At 40.2% G+C, this 21,854-nt stretch overlaps 1 protein-coding gene across 3 annotated transcripts in view; it reads left to right on the plus strand.

The window, feature by feature from the left end:
- LOC122796716 (desmoplakin) overlaps nucleotides 1-21,854 on the plus strand; it is a 1,113,853-nt gene that overhangs the window by 364,153 nt on the left and 727,846 nt on the right. For all 3 annotated transcript variants that reach the window (XM_044065413.1, XM_044065414.1, XM_044065415.1), the window contains exon 6: nucleotides 20,081-20,131. In XM_044065413.1, coding sequence (XP_043921348.1) covers nucleotides 20,081-20,131 — 51 coding nt within the window. The remainder of the gene's footprint in view (nucleotides 1-20,080; nucleotides 20,132-21,854) is intronic.

Genomic DNA, 21,854 nt, shown 5'->3' on the forward strand with positions numbered 1-21,854 from the left:
TACTGTCTTATCTGTACTTAGTTTCATCCCATGTGCCTTCAGTTTTGCATTCCATTCCCCTATACTTTTCTGAAATTCTTGCTCAGAGTATGCCTGTAATGCTACATCATCTTCATACAGCAATTTTGTTGATCTCTCCCCTCTGACCTGTTTGCTGATGTAGTTCATTACCAGTATGAACAGCAGTGGGCTCAGAGCTGAACCTTGATGTACACCCACTTCCACTTAGAACCCCTCTGTAAGACCGAACACTGTTCATACTTTAGTTGTTGGGTCCTTGTACATAGCCTGCACTAATTCTACCAGTGTTTCTGGGACTTTGAACCACCACAGTACTTCCCAAATCAGCTTTCTTGGGACCTTGTTGTATGCTTTCTCCATGTCTAGGAATGCCCAGTTGGACTCTTTCCTCATCTCTAGCTACTTCTCAACTGCCTGTCTCACTGGAAACATCAGGTCAGTTGTGCTGCATCCTGATGTGAATCTGAACTGCTCATCTCCCATCTTACATTTTACTACTCTTCATATCCATTTATCGATCACCCTCTCCAGAACTTTCATGCAATGTGACAAGAGTTTGATGCCTCTATACTGCCCGCACTTGTGGATGGCCCCCTTTGCTATCATACAGTGGCATGAGTATACTAATTCTCCAGTCATCTGGATTATTCCTTTTTCTCCATACTGCTATGAGTACCCCCAAGAGCCATTTCTTCCCTGTCTCACCCAGCATCTTTATCATGTCTGCTGTGACCTCACCTGAGCCTGGTGCTTTCCCTGACTTTATTTTCCTTAGTGCTATTCTTATGTATTCTAGGGTGGACTCCTCCTCTTCTCTTCTCATTGTAGGCTTTGTCTAGGGAAGTACAGCTTCTGTGGGTTTTTCTTCATTTAGAAGCTGCTAGAAGTACTCCTTCCTTCTGCCTTTAATGTCCCATGGACTGGTAAGCAGGTTGTTGCTGGCATCCCTTATGAAGGGAGTCTGACTATCTTCTTATTCTTTCTGTCTTTGCCTTGCAACCTGGTATAGTTTATTTTTGCCCTCTACCGAGTCACTGTCCAGAAGGTGGTAGAGGACCCCCAATGCTGTATTCTTTGCTGTTGCAATGCCTTTCTAGCTTCTTTGTTTGCCAAACAGTATTCCTTCATAACCTTGTCTGTCTTTTCCATCCTCCACTTTTTCCTGCACTTTTTCTTTTGATGGCTTCTACCACCAGCTTTCCTTATGTACCTTATTTCCATACCTGGCTCGGCCACATGTCTGTTCTGTAGTCCTCACATGTGCTGTTTTGAGACTGTGCCATTCTTCTTTTTCAGCTCCATTTATTTCCTCTTCTTGGGGTGCCAGAGCCCCGAATATTTCCTTGAACTGTTGTACTTTCTCTTCAGTCAACTTCTAGTCTATGTTGACCTTAGAGCCTTCTCTGACCACTGTTTGCAGCTTATTTTGGCAACCAGTGGTTTATGCTGTGGGCTGACTGTTTCACTGGGAATAACTTTGCAATCACGGATTCTACCTCAGTGCCCTTTCCTTACTAGAAGGAAGTCGACCTGAGTTGCATATTGGCCATTCTTGTTTGTGATCTTGTGACTGTTTCTTTTTCTGAACCATGTGTTGGCTACTATCAAGCTATTTGCAGACAGAAGTCTAGAAGAGCCGCTCCTTCTTTATTCCTTTTGTTCCACCCATGCGGACCCAGGCAGTCATCATATCCAGTTCTATCTGTTCCGATATGTGTATTCAAGTCACCCATTATCCAGTTCTGTCTGTTCATGTGCATTCAAGTAACCCCTTATCAACATCAATTCATGTTGTCCTGCTTTATCTAGTGGGTCCTGAATATGCTGTATGAATGCAGTCTTCCTCACTGTCACAACCCTGTGGGGCATAGGATGAGATTATGAATATTGACTTATCATTAGGCTGGAGTCTGCCATGTCATCTGTCACTATTTCTGATGACATCTCTCACTGCCTTCTGAAGCCTCTTCCTTCACCACACTTCCCACACCATTTCTAGCCTGCCATCCTCCTGAGTAGTAGACTCTAGATCCTGAGTCAAGTGGCTTTTCTATACTGCCCTTCCATCTTGTCTCTTGGATACATAGGATGTCCAGCCTCTCCCATACCAATATGTTATCCACTTCCAAGCTCTGGTTTATCAGTGAACCTACACTGAGTGTAGTAATTCTTAGTTCATGTTTGGCAGGTTGATAGGTTTTACATCCAGCTTTTGCTCAACAGAGCTATCCTAGGTAGCCCAGGCTTGTCAACTGGAGACTTTCCAGCCAGTAGCTTTTTGACCTGCTGGGCATATTTACCCCTCCCATCCTTAGCATGAGGCTCTGACATGGGCTGAAGTAGGCCGGATTCTCAACCCACTTATCGCTACCCATGCCCGTTTGTTGACATTAGTCAGCATGACCAAATCACCTAGAGCAATATTTTATACCGTTGAGTGGCTAGCCCTGTCTTGGCTCGCAGTCTGTGATCAGTGTTCTCTTAACTTGAAGATACCACACACCACAGTAGATGCCCAAAGTGGTTGGTCTGTACAACCCTTCCCCAATAGGGCACCATATAGATTCTGAGCTGCTGCCCACAGCTCCATTCATTGGTGAGTTTGAGATGGAAACACTTAGCATGTTTTTTGGTGGTGGGAGGAACCCACAGAGACACAAGGCACACATGCAAACTCCAAACAGGCATTGGCCAGAGGTCAGGATCGAACCTTGTACCTTTGCATGTGAAACAAAGACCTTAACCAATATGCCAACTGGTCTCTGTCTGATGAGACTCAAGGCCTACCAAAACTACAGGCACTGTTAATGACTCCCTGCTAGTTATTTTTCCCATCCACCCTCCCATTCCTTGGTCTGCTTTTTAAACTTGGTGATTTTAAGCTGCCCACCCTTACTGTAAATGTATCTTTATAAGCTCCTGTCTTTCTACGCTGCTGTTTATATCTTGAATTATTTGTTTGCCTTTCCTCGTGCTTATTTTGAAAAAAAATGCATTTTGCCTTTCATTGTCTGTTCTACTGGGGTCTATTTTATAACAACGAAACACTATCTCTACGAACACCTAATGATCAACACCAAAAGAGGGAGATCCGAAATGCATGAATGGCCACTTCTGCAAATATTTTTACAGGGGAAAAAAATTTGTTTGGCCAACCAGCAGGAAAACAAACTTTCAAACCCTAACCAAGTGGGGTGTATGCCCCCCCCCCCCCCGCCTAACTAAATATATCAACTCTGAGCTCGCTCTACATTGGAGAAAAGGGCAAATTCTCTGATAACAGACAAGTGAATTTTTTCCCTGTGAAGAAATTCACGGAAGTCTATGTTTGTGCTTTTCGGCTTTCGCTCATTAGGTGTCGATCTTTAGGTGTTCAAAGAGATGGTATTTCAAGGTAATGATATAGACCCATTCTACTAAATTCATTATCTAGCTAGCTGTTGGATAAAGTAGTGCAGTACTACAGTGAAAGCACTTTCCTGCATTTTTGCATCAAAAGGACAGTACATTTTTCTAGTGGTATATTGGTCTATATAGATTGGGGAAACGCACCAAAGATTCCTGCATGTAGTTGTTTTATTGGCTGGAGGCCTTATTAATCAACTTACCTTGTTTTTATTGCCTTTGTAAATTTTGCACAGTTGAGTGCCTCTTGGCTCATTTCTACAGAGTGAAGTACTTTTATTGAATAGTTGCACCTTTATAAGCTGTTTAAAGTACACTGCTATATCTGTATCTTTTAAAGTTTGTTTGTTGTAGCGTTTCACTCCGGACATGGTTTTTCATTAGGAAGACTGGGATTATTCTTTGAGTGGCAGTAGGTGTTTTTCTATTCTGAGTTAGGAAGCTCACAAAAGTGCTCTAAGTGTAGGCGTTTTATAGGCCACAGGACTCAGTAGTCAATTTTCTGTATTTTAATTGCTGGTATAAATTTGGCACATTTGCACAGAGCTGCTCACTGTGCCAGTGCCCTGTACAGATACAAACACCTGGAAACATTGGTTATTTTCATTATAATGTGAAAGTTTACTGTGCTAGTTAACTTATTATAGCACCCAGGACTACTGTTCATCTGATTTGGCACTGTGCAGGATCGCTGGTTTGGTTAGTTGCAGATTATACCAAGGAAGCATCCTTCCCTCATCTGGCTAAAAACACTCTCCACTCCTGTCCTTTCAAGTACACATTAGGACCTGCAACCATGGATGGGTACTCTCCTGCTATCTTTGTATCCAGCTTGGTGAACATGAGTATCCTAAGGCAATGTAACATTTGCCTTATGTACAGTGGCAACCACTTAATTCTCAAACAGACATATACAGTATGTGAGGGTTCTAGTTGCAGACAGACACTGGAGGCTAGACTCTTCCATAAAGACACAGAAAGCAAAAGGTTGTCAGTGAGTCACACACACCAGTCACTGCACCCGCAAAGGACCACACACACAGAGCCACATATGTGGAGGAGCTCATATGAAACTTTCCAAAACATCAAAGGCCTCTCAGGTGCAGTCCTCAGAAACTCTGCATGTATTCCTAATTTCTATCACAACACACAAAGCCACATCTCATTGTACCTTAACTACCAACCCCATAAGGCAAAACACTCCACAGCCCAGTATTCTGGTCCTCGGAGACTGCATTGTGAGACACACTGATGTCCCACTTACCAGGCTAGGTAAGGGGAAGTTTACAGTTAGTTGCCTGTCAGAGGCTAGGAATTGTCAGAGGCTAGGAATTGTCAGATCTCACAAGCACTCGGGTCACTTACTGATAAGTACCAGAATAAGTTAGTCATAGTCCTTGTGGGCGTGAATGACCTGAGGTGCACCTCCTTGGACTATATGAAAAGAGACATGATTGAACTCTCAGAATATGTGTCACGGGCAGGTGTGAGCATTGAGCAGCATTTTACTGTCTCCAAGGATGATGCCATAATTCCAATAGAAGATAATTGACTTTAACAATTAGCTTATCCACTGGTGTCATTCCAGAGAGGTACAATACTTGACAGCCTGGAAGTACATGTTTGATAAGCCATGCTGCTTTACCAGGGATGGTCTTCATCTGTCACCTCCAGGCTTTTGGATATTGGCCAAAACATTGTACACCCTTGTAGTGCCTTTAAATAGGCATTGCCAAACAGACAAACCTTCTAACAAAACACAAGCTACTCAGGACAAGCTAAAGGTGTTACTACTCATTGCTATGAGCCTCAATAAGAAACTGCACTTCCTGGAAGCTTTCCTCTCCCTGGAGAATGCTGATGTCTGTGCAGTTACTGAAACATGGTTCAAAGCCACAGAAAACATGCTGACAGTGCATGGCTATAATGACTTTCATACATTCCGACCACCAGCTGAACTTGAGAGAGCAAAAGGCAGAGGTGTATCTGCCTACATGAAGGATAAGCAAACCTCAAGGCTGGTCAGTCAATATGACATGCTTGACCTGCTCCATGTCCAACTAACCATGGAAAATATCCACCACCATATTCTTGATAGCTACAGGTCCCCCACCATTTATCAGGAAGTCTATACATTATACTTGAAGTTACTAGAATCACTCACCATCCAGCCTAATACCATACTCATGGTTGATTTTAACTACCCCTCCATTAATTGGGAAGCGTACATGGCCACTAACATACAGGCCCAAATATTTCTTGACTTTGTAAATGCAAATGCCCTGGAGCAGCTAGTCTGCACTTCCACCAGGGGAATAACTATCCTACATCTGGTACTCACAAATGTGGGAGAGTGCTGCACCCCCCCCCCAAGTGTGATGACCTCACTGGTGAGATCAGATTACAAAGTGGTCGCCCCTGAAATAAAGGTAAAACTAGTCCCCCCACCTAACCCCAAAAACTTTAAGAACTTCTCTAAGGTAAATTATCCCCTCTTAAGGGATGCATAGCTAGTTTCCAAGCTCCCATAAATCCAGAAAACACAGAAACCTATACAGAGGCATACATAAAAGCCCTGTACAACCCTGCAAACAACTGCATAGAAACAGCACTACCAGACCGAAATAAATCCAGGTCAAATCCAAAAAAAAAAAAGCCACCCTGGTAGACATGTGGTGTTAATAGGTTGAACCACAAAAGAAAGAAAATCCTTTTGAGAAGTAAGAGTGGATGTGCACAACAGAGCAAAAAGTCAGTCCTTAGTCTGAACAAGTGAATAAGAGAATTAGTCAAGTTTCTGAAAGCAGACTTTGAGGTAAAAATAGACTCCAAAGCTATGGATAAACATAAGGCATTTTTCAGTTATGTCTGTAGTCTTAAGGGCAACACTCAATGTGCAGAATTAATTGTAGAAGGCATCAACTGTACTCAGCTGGAAGATGTAGCAAATCTGCTGGCTGACGAATGCAGTTCAGATTTTGCCTCCCCATCACCTCCAGTTCTCCCCCAAGAAATACCTTCCACCACTCCACCGCTGGCTACTACCAAAGAACAGGTTGCCACTGTGCTGTCTAAAGCTAAAAACATGGCTTCGGTTGGCCCTGGTAATATACCAGGTTGTCTCTTAAACAGCTTAAGTCAGGATATATAAGGCCTAATTAGAATCTGTGTAACCACAGCCTCCAGACAGGTTTTGTCCCGATAGAGTGCAAGACAGCAACAGTCATCTCTCTGCACAAAGGGAGACCATTTATTGACCTGGGAAATTACAGACACATAAGTTTGACTAGTCCTGTATGTAAGGCCATGGAAAGAATAATGTACCTGATAAATAATGACATAGGAAATCTCCAAAAACTGGACCCAACCCAATTCGGCTTTGTCAAGGGCAGCTCATGCCTACTGAATCTGGTGGATTTCTTTGAGAAAGTCACTAAGGCCATGAATGAGGGTAAAACAGTATGTAACACCTACCATGACCTGGCCAAGGCATTTGACTTAATTCTCCACTCTGGTATTATAAATAAACTCGCAAAACTCGGGGCATAAATTTCTACATCACCAGATGGATAGCCAGTTGGCTCATGAACAGGGCGTGTGGTTTAAAGTGGGTGAATCCGGATCAAGCAAGAGGCCAGTTACCAGTGGTGTACCACAGGGCTCAGTTCTGGGACCACTCCTAAGAATATACTTCTCTAAAATCAAGAGTAATGCAGACGACCTCTGGAAGATGAAGTTTGCCGATGACTGCAAGCTGGAGGCAGTCATTGAATCCCCCCAATGATGTAGATATCCTTCAGGAAAGCCTAGATCAGACAAATGATTGGTGCCAGAGCCATGGCCTAAAGCTAAATGTGAAAAAAATGCATCATCATACCTTATGGGAAGTCAAATACCCCTGCAAATCTCAACATCAATACCACACCCTAAGAATAGACTCAGAGGTGAGAGGTCTAGGAACCGAAATAGATAGTAGCCTGAATGTTGAGTGCCTTTTGTCCACAGTGATGAGGAAGTCCTTTTATGTGGTACAATTTTTAAGTAAAGATATGGCATCTGGATCCAGGTAAATTATAATCCTGCTGTACGTAGCCCTCATTAGACTGATAATTATGTACAGAGCGCCATTAGGCCTGTACTTGACTTCGCACTTACAGCAGATGGAATGACCTCAGAGGTTCCTTACAAAAAAAATACAGGATGTAAATAATATGAACTATGTAGGTAGTCTAAAAGCCCTATCCCTTGGCTGTGTCTCCTACCAGCTATTAACGTGTGACCTATGCCTGACCTACAAGGCACTCTCAAATCCAGCCCTGATGGAGCTGCTGCACATCCTCAAGTCAAATTGCACAAGGGTCTCCTGATCTAGGGATCTAAACTTAGTGACTCAAACAAAACATGTTGGAGAGACAGATGTGTCTCAGAGATTGCCCCTTCTTTGGAATAGACTTTTTCTTTACATTAAGCAGAGCCTTTCCCAGGCCCTCTTCAAGTACTGTTTGGATCAATGGATGGGGAATTGTAATCCACTCCTGGGGTAGTGTCTATGTCACTTATGGACAGGGGCAATCTGTATGCACAGGCACAAACCCATGCCCATCCTCTTGGCCCCAGAGGCTATATCTTGGGTAAAAATAGGATTATATTGGCTAGACTTGTAAGGGCCCATAAGCAGTTAGCCTAGTAATCTCCTGTGTACCTGTATGAGACATTGTATGAGTATGTCTCACAATGAAAAGGAATAGGTAAAATTTCTGTATGCAAAACTTCAAGTTTTCCTGGAAGTGAGAGGATTCCTGGTGTTTGCAGATGGAGCATTTTCTGACTAGATATTACACTTCCAAAAAATACACATGAAAATATGTATTTCTTCACTTCTTTCACTGCATGATATCCGTGGGCTTGTCAGGATAGTAGGTAAACTGCCCAAGATATTGTGGATGTGATTTAAACTTCATGAGGTGTGTCATACCGAACACTCTAGGAGAAAGGGTGCCACAGGGCGTGCAGGTTCCTGTAATGAGCTAGTTAGCATTTAAAGTTGTATACATATACCTTACATATAATGGGGCAGTGGAGTGTGCCCTGATGAGTATCTCAGCCAAGGCAAATTGAGTAGCAGACAAATTACTGAATATGTGTTGAGAATGTCTTATTATATAGAAGGGGCCTTATGAGAGATGGAACCCATTTAGTTAAAGTAGCAGATTCTAATCAGAAGGCAAAAAAATGACTAGTGATGTTCTCCAAGGCTTTATACTTGGGACCATTTCTGTTTGTCATCTACTGTATTCTCCAAACCACTAACCAGAACAGTTGGCTAATTGCTGATTACTGCATGCTGGGTGTTGTCATTCACTCAGCATCTGATACCCTACAACTCAGTGATGCATTAAAGACTGGCTTAAATTACAAGTAAACAAGTGTAGTATTGTCAGTTTTGGTAAACGAATTTCAACAGCATCCTACAGTGTGGAACTCTTTCCACTCCAGACTGTTTGTTCATCAGAGATGTCAGCACCTTCGTTAACAACTCCCTGTCCTTCAACCACTCCTTAGCAACAATAGTCAGGAAATCCTTCTGTCTAACCCAGTTTAAAACTAAAGTTATCATTTCTGTCTGCTCTGCCCTGCCCTGATCAGACCAGATGTAAAATATGATGCTCCTTTTAGTAGGTATTTATTTATTCAAACATATTTTGCAGTTTGACTCCAGAGGTTCCTAAGTTTAAAAAAAAAAGGCTTAAGTTCCTTAGCTCCCGAGACTGGCTTTGTCTCTTTGTTGTGTCATTTGCAGACTAATGCACAGTGATTTATGTGTAACACTCCATACTTTTAAGAACACAACCGTTGTTGATCTCTTACAAAACAAAGGCTCCACAGACACTCTAAAGACTTATGTCTCTATCAGCAAATACATTTTTCTGTTGGATATAAAACAGTGTCATGTACTCACTTTCTTTAAAGTAAATTTGATGGTTAAGTGGATACCTTTACATTTATATTGGGCCTGACTTGTTTTGCCCTTCTGGTGGCAGTAGATACCCAATGAGATTTAGTATTGGCAAGATGATAATGGTCAATGTACTGACTCTGTGAATCTATACAAACCCTATAAAATGGTTGCTTAGCTGTTCATGTCTGATTTTACATGAATTCTCCTTTCCCATATTGCTCATTGGACTTGATGTACTCATCAACACAAGTTGAAATTCTCTGTCTGTCTCTCTCTTTCTGTCTGTCTCTTTTTCTCTCTGTCTCACAGATATATATATATATATATATATATATATATATATATATATATATGGATCAACGTTTTTAAATCGAAAGTACAGTTCTTCGAACTGTACTTCCTCTAACTTACTTCCGCGAAAGTGCATTCCATTGAAAATGCACTTTTGCGGAATAAAAAAAAAAACAAAAACTAACTAAAAACAGTAAAATAACACACTAAACAGTGTTATGCAGAGGGGCAAGCCCCCTGCACCTCCCACCCCCCCCTACTTTAATATTATCATTCCGAGATCGTACTACAGTGGGGAAAAGGGAATATTCCCTTACCCCCACTATACTACGATCAACAAACTTTCATAATTGTACATCAACAGTATACGTTGATGTACAACTAAGGCAACATGCAAACTGCATGTTTTCCTTTTTATTTGTTTACTTTAGCAAAAGTGCATGTTCGGCAAAATGCACTTTCGCTAAAGTAATTTCGACAAAGTATGGTTCGATGAACTGTACTGTCGATATAGATATATGTGTGTGTGTATTAACCATTGTTTTACTTTACTTGTAAGTATGAGAACATTTTCATTTTGCAACCATATAAACAAAAGTACATAGTGTCCTTTTTGCTGTTTTCCAAATTCCTTATTTGGAGAATATGCATTACTGCATTTGTTGCTCTGTAACACAAAGTATCGCTTTCCAGTAGAGTTTACCCTGAGGAATACCAGCACATTTATTGTATGATTTTTGCTCAAAACCATTGATATTGAATTGTCTTTACTCTTTTTATTCTGACAAGACTCCTACTTACTAGTTCTGTGCTATTTTTCTTACTTTACTGTTTAAAAAAAAATAATAATAAATATACTCCTATTCATTACCTGGCTTGTCCTGTTTTAACCAGTAAACTAACAATACTGTCAAGGAAAATAGAAGTCAAACCAGACAGTTTATTAGCAGCAACCAGAAAACACAAATACACACGTTAATTAGAAACTTCACTATAATTACTATCAGATGTTGATGAACCACCAGTGTGATAAACATTATGTATATTACAACCAGTATACTTATTAGTATCTAAATTATCTTCTAAATAACTATTAAACATAAACAAGTTGTCATTGTTGTATACACTCAAATTTAAACAATTATCCACAAGACTATTAACAACATTAATCGATTGATTAATACTTGCATTTTGAATGTTATCAAAATTGTCCACAGTCCCAACATTAACAATCCTTTCTGAATATTTGTCACATAGATTCAAACGCGGTATGAATTCAGACAAAATTCCTTGTTTTGAGACTTGACAGTATTGTCTGTTTAAACCAGTGGCGGCTGGTGACTTCAAATCAAAGGGGGGGCTGCAGGAGACAGCTGAATGGGTGGGGTCAATGGGAAGGGGTGTGACCAACTAGAAAGGGGAGGAGCTATGCTCAAAACCACAAAAACTAACTTTAATTAAATACGCTGCCCTGGGTGCCAAACCGTCATTATGAGAGTCCAATCAAGACAAAAATAAGTGTAGAAGAATAAAAATATTTCAGTGCATTGGCTGAATAACAGCTTACTTAATATCTAGATGGAAACAAAAGGTTGTGAGGCATGAAAAAATAAATTACTTTTTAAATACATTACTGGAATGCCAGTCAAAGTCAAGTATAAGAAAAACAAGCACCACTCAACTCAAACCACTTCTCCTTGCACTGCAGTTCTAATTATAAATCATATTCAGCTTTATTAAAGTACCAAGTAACATGCTGAAAGTAGAAATCTCTGTGATGCCCCCACTTGTAATAATTTTTCTTATCAAAAAAGACCTGCTGCCTGACAACTATCTACTTGTTTCATGGGGAAAACATGATCAAAGTAAAAAATGAAAAGCAAACAAGAAACAAGCTCAAGATACATTGCTTAAAGGATTACTGTTCAGGTTATGGACCACACATGATTGGCATTCTGTTTAGTTTACGAGTAAAGCCTGTAGAGATGACTGGAAGTCTCCAACAAGTGTAATGAGCTTTTTAAAATAATGTAATCCTGTCCTTCAATACCAAAGGCTTATACATTATCTAGTTAAGTATTCTCTGCATGGCAACAACAGAAAGGCTTTCAATGTTGGCAATTCTTTAACAGTATGCTTATTAAAACTTACTTGCATCTTACGATCTCAGACAAGCTTATCTTATGGTCATTAAAGCATTGCTACTTAAACACAGAGCAACAGGCACTTTCTGAGTAATAAGCATAAATCAACAGTACAAAAATATGACATAAACCAGACCATTCTGCAAAATCAAGGACAGATGAAAAGCCACTGTAGTACTTGTGTCTACCCTGGATGGGGGGACACTCTGCACGTTACACTGCATAACTACTCCTTGCCTTGCTTGGACACATCCAAAGTCACTACATGGGGGAGTGGGGTGCAACAAGTATGTCACAATTTAAAATGTCTCTGGCTGACTGTGATGGCCCTGACACATTTGTCCTACCTCTCAACCTCAGAGTAAGAAATCTGGACAAAGTCATACATAGAAGTGGGACAAAGGCCCAAAAATAAGGACAATTTTTAAATATTGCTCTTATAAACATAGAAAGATAATAGAATAGGTCTTGCATTAGTATGAATTTTCTGAAGGATATGAAATCTGAAACTCAAATGTCTGTCATTATTTTCAAACTTCAGTCTTTAATGATTTGTCACTAATTTGCCAAAAAAAACCCACAATTTTATGAAAAATGGACCAAAAATGTGATGCAAAAATATAAAATAGCCACACAATACAGCTGGGAACCTGTCAAAGAAGAACGCTTTAATATTAGTACTGCTAACTTGAGCAGCTGACAAAATAAAAGAATCTACATGCATTTCAAGTAATCTATAACTTTGATTATTACAGTTATTTTTTAATTGTAAACCCTCCACGTTTTCTTCCAACATTGCTATTTTGCGTAGGGATTATTAGGGGGAAGAGCAACATTTTGAGCCAAAATCAGGGACAGTTGAGAGGCTGGCTATGCCTAATTCCATAAAGCAATTTATTTCCATGCACCTCTCAACCTGTTAATGCAATAAATCTGGACAAGGCCAAATATATTGTGGGAACATATAAACAGTACTAAAAATTGCTCTTGTATAAACTGAGACAGTTGATAGAATAACAGGTCTTACTTTAGCATGCATTTTTCTGTAGGTTATGAAGTCTGAAACTCAGTGTATCATTATTTAGTGACTTAATTCCTAAATGATTTGCCAGAAAACTACAAATTTTATGAGGAACAAACCAAAAATAAGAAGCAAAAATCTATTCATTCTTTGAAAATCTGGACAGTTGGGAGGTATAGTTCAGCTGAGCCTCTGAGTTTGCCGCCCTTCCCCCTCACAAAATCATCGTCAAATGGAGCCTCTGCAGCCATTCCAATTATCCATTACTTCGCTATTTCACTCAATTTACCATAAACACTAATGTGCATACTGCTTTACTTCTATGATGATTTGGACTTAATTTGAAAGTTTTATTTTGCATTTTACAGCACAAACACTAAGACATCTGCTAAACAAAGCAATGCAGTCTCACAATGAAAACAGACTTAGCATTAAAACTTCTCTGCCCTTGAAACTCACATTCATTGTAACAGCATGGAAACACACATTCAAAGAAAATACATTTTGCCAGTGGCAGATAAGATTAATTTTGGGCTGTTTTCAAATCATAGGCCCCTTGCATATGAAACATACATGTGCTCTTTGATACACCTTCCTGATTGTACTAAATTATATTCCTTGTACAGTACAGTACAGTTGTTAGAGGGCGTTTTAAATTTGTTTTGAACATTTTTCCAGTAAGCAATGAAACAAAACGCATGCACCCATAATGACAAAACTGCCCAGTTCAGAACATTTCCATCATAAAAGTCTACTCAGACTTCTACAGTCCACCATTATCAGTAAATATGCACAATTCTACAGTCCACCATTATCAGTAAATATGCACAGTTCTACAGTCCACCATTATCAGTAAATATGCACAATTCTACAGTCCATTATCAGTAAATATGCACAATCTCTGAAGTAAAAGTCATCTAAATAATTCCACATTAAAGAAATTTGTAACTAATGAAGAGGTTGCTGTTAGCAAACACCTTTATATTTTGTGGTTTCATCGAAAAATAGTGTCTGTTGCCCCTGAGGAATAAATTGCCAGTATTACATTAAAAAAATGATAAGCTAGTAATATTGCAAGAGGAAATGGATGGCAGACTGATAACAGACTCATAGTTAGTATCTTCACCAAGGAGGACATTTTCAGTATGGCAGCATCCACCCCTTGTGGGAGTAGAACCCACAGCCTTCTGCATCAACAGCAAGTACACAACCTGTTGTTGCAGTGGTAGCATTGTTGCCTCACAGCTATAGGTTTTCTGGTTTGATTCTTGGCTAGGGTGCCTTCTCTGTGGAGTCTGCAAGCAAACAATGCAAGCCAACTCAGCATAAGCAGCACTAAACTTCTCTTCCCCTGCAGCTCTCAGCTCCTTGTAAAATCTACTCAATACTCAACTGCATATCAACTTTGCAGCACAAGAAATCTGGAAAAAGCCAACATTTATTGGGGGAGGGGGTCAAAAACCCCCAAACCAGGGACACATTAAACATTGCTTGTATAATCTTGGAAAGTTGCTAGAATAAAATGCTGTGTTACCACCATACATTTTACTGCCAAGGTCCCTGTGCAAAACAGTCAGAGCAACATACCACTACGCCAAATCAGCTGCTTTGTGAAAGAGAGGAAGACTGAAACTTAAATGGCTATCATTTAGTGAATTCAGTTCTCACGATAGCTGTCAACCTCTTAGTACAAAACACCTGGACAAACCCAGTAATGAGGGAATACAGCCCTTAAACATATTCAGTGAATTCAGTTCTTGCCATAGCTGTCAACCTCAGCACAAAAAACCTGGACAAAGCCAATAATGGGGGAATACAGTCCCAAAAATAGGGACAAATTTCAAATATTCATCTTATAAACTTAGAAAATTGCTAGAATAAAAGGTTGTGTTACTATGTATTTTCTGAAGAATGTGAAGTCTGAAATTCAAATGCCTGTCAATTTTGCTTCTGATGGAACAAAAACAATTTTCAGCAGAGGCCCAGGGAGAAATACTGCAGACACATGTCTTTGTAAAATGACAGGACACCAGAGCAAATCCACACAAACACAGGGAGGAGATGCAGACTCCACACAGAAGGCACCCCAGCCAAGAATCACACCAGAAAACCTATAGCTGTGAGGTAACAGTGCTACCACTTCACCATCAAATATGTAAGGAATTAAACATTCAGAAACCTGAAGTCTGAAATTCAAATGCCTGTCACTTTTATTTAACATTTGTTAACCAGGACAGTCTGACTTGGAACAAAAAAACAATTTTCAGCAGAGGCCCAGGAAGAAATAATGCAGACATGTCTTTGTAACATGGGAGGACACAAAAGCAAACCCACACAAACACAGGGAGAAGATGCAGGCCCCACACAGAAGGAGGCACCCCAGCCAAAAATCAAACCTGAGAACCTACAGCTGTGAGGCAACAGTGCTACCACTGCACCATCAAACATCAAGCATTTAAATATTTAGAAACCACAGATATTATGAGGAACAGAACAGATCAAATATGAGGCAAAAATCTGCAATTTTTTACAAATGGTGGTGGGTAGGGAATTCAGGCCCTTAACACCTGCATACAAGGTACAGGGTTCAAGCCTGAGGTATCCCCTACCACACCACCACGAGTCTACTCTAGCTGCCAGTATATAGTAACTGGGGCATTTCACACACACACACACACACACACACACACACACACACACACACACACACACACACACACACACCGAGCTAAATAACTGTAACTGCACACACACACCAAGCTAAATAACTGTAACTGCACACACACCGAGCTAAATAACTGTAACTGTGCACGCACACACACACACACACACATACACACATACACACACACACACACACACAAACACATGCCGAGCTAAATAACTGTAACTGCACACACACACACAGTCGCCAAGCTAAATAACTGTAACTGCATGCACACACAGTCGCCGAGCTAAATAACTGTAACTGCACACACAAACACAGTCGCCGAGCTAAATAACTGTAACTGCGCACACACTCGCCGAGCTAAATAACTGTAACTGCACACACACACAGCCGCCGAGCTAAATAACTGTAACTGCACACACACACAGTCGCCGAGCTAAAATAACTGTAACTACACACACACACAGTCACCAAGCTAAATAACTGTAACTGCACAAACACACAGTTGCCGAGCTAAATAACTGTAACTGCTTCCACATAAAGTCTGCATGCTTACCTTGTCGCTGAACAGCCCCAGCCCACCGACGAGCTGAATAACTGCTTCCACTTACTGCTCGGTTGCCGCCGATATGCGAACAGCCCCTTTACCTGTATTCCTTGCGCGATTGGTCCATCCCAAAGTATTCCTTGCAGTCCAAATCCCCGATTGGTCCTGCCTGTGACTGCTGCAGTCCGGAGTGCCTCCATTTCATGATGTCATCGCCGCACAGACTTCTGGGCATCTTGGGGCTGAGATGCCTTTCCCCTTATCTAGACTGCTGAGAAAGCAGTCTGAGTGCGTGTGCTTCTCTGTTCTGTTTTTCATTTGTTTTTTAGGTGGGAGGGCTGCAGTCCTATGGCACGAGCCGCCCCTGGTTTAAACTTGCTATTTAATAGTATTGTTAGTTCAGGTAGTCCTTTTACCTCTTCAGTTGGTTGGCCCTCCTAGAAGTGTGAACTGTTTGCAGAGGGGGCAATGTTGTAGTTTTACAAACAATGTAAAATTTAACTAGCGTATTGGTGGTGGGGTGGGATTCCAATACACTTCTTTCGATAAGTGACTCAACATTTTTAATGATGAAGTTATCAGTTTTGAAAAGCATCAACTGCCTTCCATGGTCTGGGGATACTCCCATCAGACGTGCGAGTCCTGCAGCTTTGAAAAGTAAACTTCATGTGTGAAAGAAATACAGAAAATACTGAAGCTCATTATAAGACCATAAAGTGTTTTTGCCTCCCTAATACCCTTGCTAACACTGGTCATTGTACCTTGTATTAAGTGGGGTGCTGTGAGGTACATTAATCTGACTTTGTTTTTGCATCCTATATTTTCAGGTAAAATATCACTTTCCTGAGGTTTACAATTCTTGTCCTTGAAATTTCAGTAGGAAGTTTTAGAGGATGGGAGGGGTTCCTTATGATTGCTTTTATTGGGAGGGGTTCCTTTTGATTGCTTTTATTCTGTCATATAACATCGTAATAAGACACCAAGGTACTTATACAGCAAATGTCCAGACTTTCTAGTGTAGTTCCTAACAGGTTTATTTTTAAGACACACTTCACTGTGTTTTGTTTCAATTTTATTCTGTCATACCTAAAACATTTAGTGTTCCAGGTATGTTTGCAAAGTATAGCACCTGCTTTTCTCTGATTATTTTTGAACATTGCATCAGTTTGTAAAAACACTGTACACTTCTTTAGAATCTGTTTAAGTAATACAGTGTACATATTGTAATAGTTTCTAATCTCGAGTGACTGTTTTAAATAGTTCCTGCTTGGGAGAACATTACAAACTTATATACCCTTGAATTGGACTTCTAAACACGCCCTGAGTTGATTTCCAAGAAGATGCTCTGTTAAACTGTATCTCCTTCCCTAAAAGGATTCCCCAGAATCTATTATCCAAATAATTTGTAGCGTACCACTTATCACTGGTTTAAGTTTGTTCAAGTGTATTCACTGTTGCAGTCCTGGTTACCCACCCTCCACCCCCTTGTCTTTCTATACTTTCTACCTATCCTCTTTTTGGCCATATCTTATGGAAATGGTATTTACTTTTTACTGGAGGTGTTCCACACCATTTGATTGCTTCCTATTTTGGGGGCTCCTGACATCTGAGGCAAGAAAAACTAATGTAATGGCGTCGGATGCATGTTTTATACCCCTGAAAACCTGACGCCATAGATGAGGTGAGAGCATATGACGCAGAAATCCCAAGATTCTGGTATTCCGGCCGACTGAGGGCTACCTGCAGGCAGATAACCTCAAGTGTGATGACTGCAGCAATAAATACACTCGAACATCTACATTTATGGTAAGTTTTCACAACTGTATTTTTTCCTTCCTCCTGTCAGGTTGGGTAAGCTTTGGAAATTTACCTGAATGCCAGTAAGGCAGGGTGTTAGTTAGTACAGGTACATTAAATCCTACTTACCTGTGGCAGTAGATGTTCATTGAACACACTGCCGTACTGGCAGTACCTACCCACCATCACCCTTTTTGGATGTATATAATTTGGTGTTTAGGTTGCCGTTTAGTGCTGCTCCACAGCCTTTATTATTTTCTGAGTGTGTGGTTATTGGTTTTGAACAGTAGGTATTCACAAAGGTTGCATTCCATCTTCTCTTCTTGCTAGACCCTAGAAAAACTGAAAGGGTCCTGTCTGTGGGTTTGTAAGGCAGTCCCTGTACTGCTAGGTGATTGGTCCCTCACTCACAGACAGGCAGTGGGAGGGACTCTGAGATTTAGTAGATTGCCAGAGGAGCATAGCAGGGCACTACTACTCAAATGCCAGTAAGGCAATGTGTTCTACAAACATCTACTGTTACAAGTAAGTTGGACTTGCAAAGTTGTACTTTGCGGGTAACTCAGCTACGTATATATTTGAGAATTACTTGAAAAGAATGTAAATATCAAATCTTTTGTTTTTATTAATTTGTAGGAAGTATGTTTGCTCAGTAGATGGTGAACTGCCCAGTCGGGTGCCAGGTATGCTATTGTTGTGTGGTATGTGATGTCACATAATAACACACCTGGCATCTGACTGGGCAGGTGTGCTGTTATTGTGTAGCATGTGATGTCATGGGGGTGCACATTCATGGAGTACATGCACCTGATTACAGATGTTTCAGTGGTAAAAATTAGAACAGAAGAGAGGATGATGTTAAGCATTGGTTTACCAAGGAAAGCTCCCTCAAATATCAAGTGTGTTACAATAAGATGGTTTCTATTATCTTCTCACTGGTTATTTATTAATTAAGTAATTCTAAGTATTTTGGGTACTAGTTTTCTTCACTGTATAGTAAAGCTTCACCTGCTTAGTGAAAGAGAAACTTATTTTTAGCATGAAATGCGTGTATCTGTTTTATTAGCCACAGCACTACATTCATTTATGTTGCTTTTGCCAGGTTCTGTGTGGCATGGCATCCACCTATAAGTCAGGAAAAAGTGCTTCATCATCACCACTGCTTTATGATGGGTCTCTCTGGTCTCAGATGTTCTGGGACAAAGTGTTAGATATTCATCTGGAGTAGATTCGGTCACCAGGTGCAGTAGTTGCTGATAAAGCAGGGGTGGTAATAGGAATAAAATGGGGTAGCTGTGTGATTTGTCATCCTATTTACTGACTTCTTGCAAGCCTTGGTAGGCCCTCTTTCATTTTTTCTTTTGACTAGTTTATTCCCTATCCTTTGTCTAGTTGCTTTTATCTCCAGTACATGGCTTTTTTTTTCCTTTCAGGAAAGAGACTAGGGCAGTAGAGAAACCTTGTTAACTGATGAGGATATTCACTGTTTACTTCCTTTTTTGAAAGTTTTTTTTTATTGTTCATCTGCAGAGGCCATGCTGACTGACTATGTTTTTTACCATTCATTCCCTTTTCCAAAGCATTCACCACTGTTTACCTGCAGACACCTTGCTGGTTAAACAGGATATTCACTTTTTTGCTCCCCTTTTCAAGGCCCTTATCATTGCTAATCCCCAGGTGTCAAGTTGGCCGAGCAGGATTTTCACTGTTTGCTGCTCATTTCCAAGGCATTCAGCATTGCTCAGTCCCATACAGAATTTAGTGATAAAGAAATTCAACTCACAGTCCACAAGTAGGGGTGCATGCTCATGAAAGGTTATGAAATTTTGTCTGTGGAAAAAAAGAAAAAAGAGCAGACCACCAGCTGAGCTCAGTCTTTACTCAACAAGCATAACCTTCATCCAAGTTCATTGCCAGTATGTATTGGTGTATTGCCCTTTCACAGCAGTGACAATTTTTTATTTTGCCACATTATGTGGAGAAGTGCGATATTCTGTAACAACAACAGAAAAAAAAGATGCACACTGATAAATGTAAAATGAATGCATTCAGTAGCCTTTAAGTAGCACAGAGCAAACTACGGACTGTGTATTTAGGTAATATGACTCTTAAATCTTTGGATTCCTTTGGAATTTTGCACCCATGTATTTTGAAATAAATTGTCTGTAGTTTGTTTTTTAATGTAACCTTACAACTAAGCATTGTTTGTGGATTTATTCTATTCTAGAAAGAGAAGAGTGCACTTTATCAACTGGACCAGGAGTACGACAGCTTGTTGGTAAGAGTCAGATGTATTTGTCTTCTGCAAAAAAGTTTTGTTGTCATGCTAGTATATTCACAGTAACACGACAATTGTGAAACGGCAGTTGTGTTTTTGAGTGGACTGTACACTCTCACATTTTTCTACACTGCAGTCTCTTTGCAGTATTTTCTCAAGTTATTGTGTTGAACTTTTCACTTTAAATGCGTTGGACTGTTGTAATACTAACAGCCTGCTGAGTAAGAAGAGAAAGGGAAAAAAACTCACATGGAATACTGTAAATAGATGGGTAGCCCAATTTCTGATTTGTACAGCAAACGCCTGTACTGCCTCTTCTCAAGAATATTACCTTTTTAATGGTGTCTGCCATAACTATAGAATTAAAGATGCAGCAGACATATAAGTTATTGCATAGAATCCGGTAGTGAATAATATAGCAACCATGTATCACTTTACACACAGTTAGGCATTGCTGCTTCACATTTACTCCTTTATTAATTTCATTTTGTGTTTGAATCTGGAACATTTGTCATCCTTGTGCTATGCAAATATTTGCCTCTGAAAATTTATTTTTTACCACATGGATTATACTGTGTGTTCTGGCTACACTAACAAATGCCAACATGTATTTTATAGTGAGTAGTCTTAGAAATATATAACAAAGTAGACAGAAGAAGGAAAGTTAAGGTTTAAACTGAGAGAAGAAAGCATAGTCTAGTAGCTGGCTTCCTGAGGGGTTCTAAGCTGAATTTACAAATGTCTTGTCAGACATGCTCTTGGTAATTTTGACGTATATTAGTTAGAATTAATAACAGTCCCTGGTTCACTGACCTTCTAGTAGTAATTGTAGCACCAGTAGGAATAAAGACCTGCTCATAGCTGTGTGAAACAGATTCTTCTTTGGTATGATTACATCATTGTCAAAACAAAAAGATTTAAAAAATCTTATGATGAAAGATGGACTTGCTTCGGTAATGTAGCATAGCAGCAAGATACTTACAGTGCCAAGAAGTTAGTACTGTACATGAAACATCTAAAGTCTTTGAGTACCATACATGTGAGAGTGTTCAATCTCGCCGTCTGTTCTTACACCTGGGTTCGGAGCCGATCCTCGGCTCCGTGTCGGCCGAGGATCGGCTCCGAACCCAGGTGTAAGAACAAAGGCGAGATGAACACTCCACATGGAACGTTATGGTAAGGACATAACTTCTAACTTCTGTGGCAGAAACTGCACTGAATTGGCTAGTAGCTGTGCAAATTATACCTACATGCATAGTATGCCCAACCAAGGTCTTTCACAGCATATTTGACAAATGGATAGATGAATGTTATTTAAAAATGTATTTCAAAGCAGACTGATGTATAACTCCTCTAAGAACCTTTTTCGTTTGTCCATGATGGTAGGCTTTATCCAGAGTCCTTTACACAGCTCGGCTTTACAAGTGTTAGTGAAACACAAAATAGTAATTTTACTTCACTGGCAGAAAGGTTGTGGCCTTGTTTATGTTGCATGTTTAATTTGGGTGCTCAGATTTGTCATTTGAATAGCTAGTTGAGAGGTAAATGGAGTGAGTTAAGCTTAACAGTCTCTGGTGTATGTGGGGGAGGTAGCTCATGGTTTTTCATAGGTCTGCCTCTGAAGAGTCTTTTGTTGGAGACCAGAAGGTTGACCATGAGTGAGCAAAGTATTGGCTAGATATGTGGAAGGACAGCACTTTGTAAGGTGGCATTGAGGAAGTAA

This window comes from Protopterus annectens, chromosome 3.part0 (genome assembly GCF_019279795.1).
Source record: "Protopterus annectens isolate FY-2018-M chromosome 3.part0, PAN1.0, whole genome shotgun sequence".
Taxonomy (NCBI): Eukaryota; Metazoa; Chordata; order Ceratodontiformes; family Protopteridae; genus Protopterus; species Protopterus annectens.